The sequence below is a fragment of the Egretta garzetta genome, unplaced genomic scaffold, assembly GCF_000687185.1.
Source record: "Egretta garzetta isolate BGI_Z169 unplaced genomic scaffold, ASM68718v1 scaffold549, whole genome shotgun sequence".
NCBI classification, from domain to species: Eukaryota; Metazoa; Chordata; class Aves; order Pelecaniformes; family Ardeidae; genus Egretta; species Egretta garzetta.
The window spans coordinates 162572-164337 of record NW_009260840.1 but is presented as its reverse complement, the minus strand read 5'-3'; the positions used below and the strand labels follow the sequence as shown (position 1 = coordinate 164337).

Here is a 1766-nt window from a genome sequence, read left to right as displayed (position 1 = left end):
TTTCTGCTGTGGAAAACAGGCTGCCATCACTCAGCCTTCCAGTATGGGATTAAGAACTTCATAGAGCCACACAGATTTACTGTGGTTTGCCTTTGCCACCCTACTACATACCAACAATGCACTGCAGTTCATGAAGTGGATAAATCCTTCCCTGTTAAGCTCCTACCTGCTTCTTCCTCCCTGTGAACCGCATGAGTATCACCTTGCTACACTGATATCAGAACAGGGGATGATTCGGACTGTAGCAAGATCTGGGACAACCAACTGCTTACAAGAAACAACATCAGTAGTTCATTTGTAACCACCAGGCCACACACAATGGGCCTAGGCAACTGCATGCCCTTATTCCCATTATTCTTCTGTGATTTCTTGGGTTTGTTTGTATCTCCTTTCAAACAAAGCTCGGAAGGGTCTAGCAACGATCATCAATATTATATCATCTCAGGGATATAATTACAAATCCTGTATGGATCGGACTCTTCCAGAAGTGTGATGCAGTAACAGAAGAAAGGGAACACAGCAAAAAAAAAAAAAGCAGTTTCCAAACAGATTTATCTGCAGCATAAGTCTTATCCTCCCCAACAGGTTGTTAGTTTAGCAGATATCTCTTCCTGCAGTCCACTGTGCTTTGCAAAACAGAGCTGAGCGAGAATAAACAGCCCAGATGTCTGGCAAGAGGAAACCAAGTCTTTCCACTGTAAAACCCAGATACAAGGGCAGGTCCAAAAGGATCCAAGCTGTAAACTCCTGCCACATAGTTCATTACTGGGGAGACCAAGGTGTAAGGCATATCAAAACTCAAAAGGAGAGGTTGTTTCTATATATGGAATGGGAAGGCTGGACAACTGTTCTGCACACTGCTAGGGCTGAGCTTGGTGGCCTGAGCCCAATAAAAACATTAGTAAGGACTAAATAAAGCATTCCCATTGAGCAAACGGGCACTAAAGGGCGACTGAATCTCAAGGCATGGGCTTGGGTAGCACAGCTGCCTGAGGCAAAACTCTGGAATGGACTGGCTCTCCTGCAGCACTCCACATCAGCAGAGTTATCTGTCATAGGCAAGTGACAAAGAGACGACCTACACCTTGGACCAAACCCATTTTAACACAAACTACTAAAAGCAAAGCAGGGCAAGTCTGGATTAAAAGTTTGTTTCCACCTTTGACAAAACAAACACAACAAACACGGGTCTTTCTTTTGTCTGAGCTATTTACAACACAAAAATACAGCCCTGTAAAACTGGAAGGAGAGCCCAAACACACACACAGAGCACGGCTCTGCTCAGACAGCATTAGAAACTGACAATGAGACTTCAATCCTGAATCAGAAACCCCCCCATCTAATTTGCAGAATATCAATGAAAAAAAACCTCCGTTCCCCACCTGCACCCAGATGCTGCTATATCTTAACCCGACCTACTTCTCACACTCCCCTCCCAAGAAAAGACAGAGAAAACGAAGAGTGGCAGACTTTAACGAGCAAACAAGAGTGAGAACTGCCTCCCAGCAAGACGATGTTAGTCCAGGGTAACGTGAGGATCTGCCTCCCAGGATACCACGGCGGGATCTCCACTGCAGCCACCTTCCGCCATGTGAAGCGTTTTATTTTCACCTTCCTGCAGCCAAGAAAGAGCGACCGCCCCATCCTTCACACCAGCTCAGACCCTCCAGCATTACAGCACCGTAGGGCGCCTCGTATCCGCAGGGTGCGCCAGAAGGGCAGGTCGGGACTGAGCTGGGCGAACGGCCACAGGCCTGCCCTTGCCG

General features: G+C 47.1%; 1 protein-coding gene across 1 annotated transcript in view; it reads left to right on the top strand.

Moving 5' to 3' along the window:
- Positions 1 to 1513: 1513 nt before the first annotated feature.
- Positions 1514 to 1766, top strand: part of HACD3 (3-hydroxyacyl-CoA dehydratase 3) — a 15426-nt gene continuing 15173 nt past the window's right edge. Inside the window, exon 1 of the mRNA XM_035902526.1 lies at positions 1514 to 1722. Coding sequence (XP_035758419.1) covers positions 1514 to 1722 — 209 coding nt within the window. The remainder of the gene's footprint in view (positions 1723 to 1766) is intronic.